Source organism: Trypanosoma equiperdum (genome assembly GCF_001457755.1).
Source record: "Trypanosoma equiperdum strain OVI genome assembly, contig: ctg_613, whole genome shotgun sequence".
NCBI lineage: Eukaryota > Euglenozoa > Kinetoplastea > Trypanosomatida > Trypanosomatidae > Trypanosoma > Trypanosoma equiperdum.
The window spans coordinates 1,139-2,167 of record NW_027124547.1 but is presented as its reverse complement, the minus strand read 5'-3'; the positions used below and the strand labels follow the sequence as shown (position 1 = coordinate 2,167).

At 45.7% G+C, this 1,029-nt stretch overlaps 1 protein-coding gene across 1 annotated transcript; it reads right to left on the bottom strand.

The window, feature by feature from the left end:
* Positions 1-8: 8 nt before the first annotated feature.
* On the bottom strand, positions 9-542 carry TEOVI_000281200 (Trypanosome variant surface glycoprotein C-terminal domain containing protein, putative; the record flags this gene model as incomplete). The annotated part of the gene is made up of 1 exon (XM_067225830.1): positions 9-542. One exon carries the CDS (start codon positions 540-542, stop codon positions 9-11), a length of 534 nt encoding a protein of 177 aa, XP_067081931.1.
* Positions 543-1,029: the final 487 nt, after the last annotated feature.

Here is a 1,029-nt window from a genome sequence, read left to right as displayed (position 1 = left end):
CTAAAATACTAAAATCCTACAAAACTTATAAAAGCAGCAACCATAGTCAGGTCCAAGTGTTTGTTTACTAGAATAGAGGAATCCTGGCACTTGTCTTCGATCCATCCGCAAACTTTTTTCTTGCCAGGGGTTGGAGTTCCTTGGACTGCCTCGCATTCTGTCTGGTTCTGAATTGTGCTGCACACAGGTTTGCCAGTATTACCCCCGTTCCTCTTTTCTTCTGTTTTGTCTTCTGAGTCTGATTTCTTGGAAGGATCAACCGCTGCTTGTTCTCCTGAGCTTTTTGTTGCTTCCGCTTTTGAGGCTTGGCCAGCAAAAAATGCAATGGCGATGCCGGCGTTATTTGACTTTGCGATTTTGTTTGCTTCTTCTTTTTGTTCTTTGCCTTTGCCGGCAAAGGATAGTTTGTTTGCCGAAAGCGGCTTAATGAAGTCGTCTTCGATGGCTGAGTCTTTCGTGCCGAACACCACTTTGAGAAATTCTTCTGCCTTAGTCTTGTCTATTTCTGTCGCTGTAGCAGCTAGTAAGCCTTGCCCTTTCATAGCAGCCAGTGTGTAGCTTGCATGCTGTCCGTCGGATTTAAAATCTGCTAGCTTAGCATCTAGTGCCGAGCTGGTTATTGTTAATGTCGCTTTTTGTGCTTCACAGACGGCATGAAAAACCGCTGTTTTTGCATCGGTATACGGTCCTTGGTCTTTTGTTGGTTGTACGCAGTCTTGTGAATTCTCCGATGTGAATAAGCTGTGCTGTGCTATTTCGTGTGCCTGTGGTTTGGGGATTATTATGGCACCTATGGCGTTAGTACCGCCGATGTTTCCGTTGTTGTATGTTGGAGAATCGTTGCTGCAGTAGGGGTCACCTGCGTTTTTGCTTGCTGCGCTTGTTGCTGTGCCTTTTCCGAATGCGTAGATGTCTGCCAGTAGATTTTCTGTATACTTTTTTCCCGGGTAAGGCAATTTTGTTAGACCGCTTAAGGTTATCTTGGTTGCATCTAGCCTGGGTTCGTCTGCTGGTGGGACGTTGCACAGT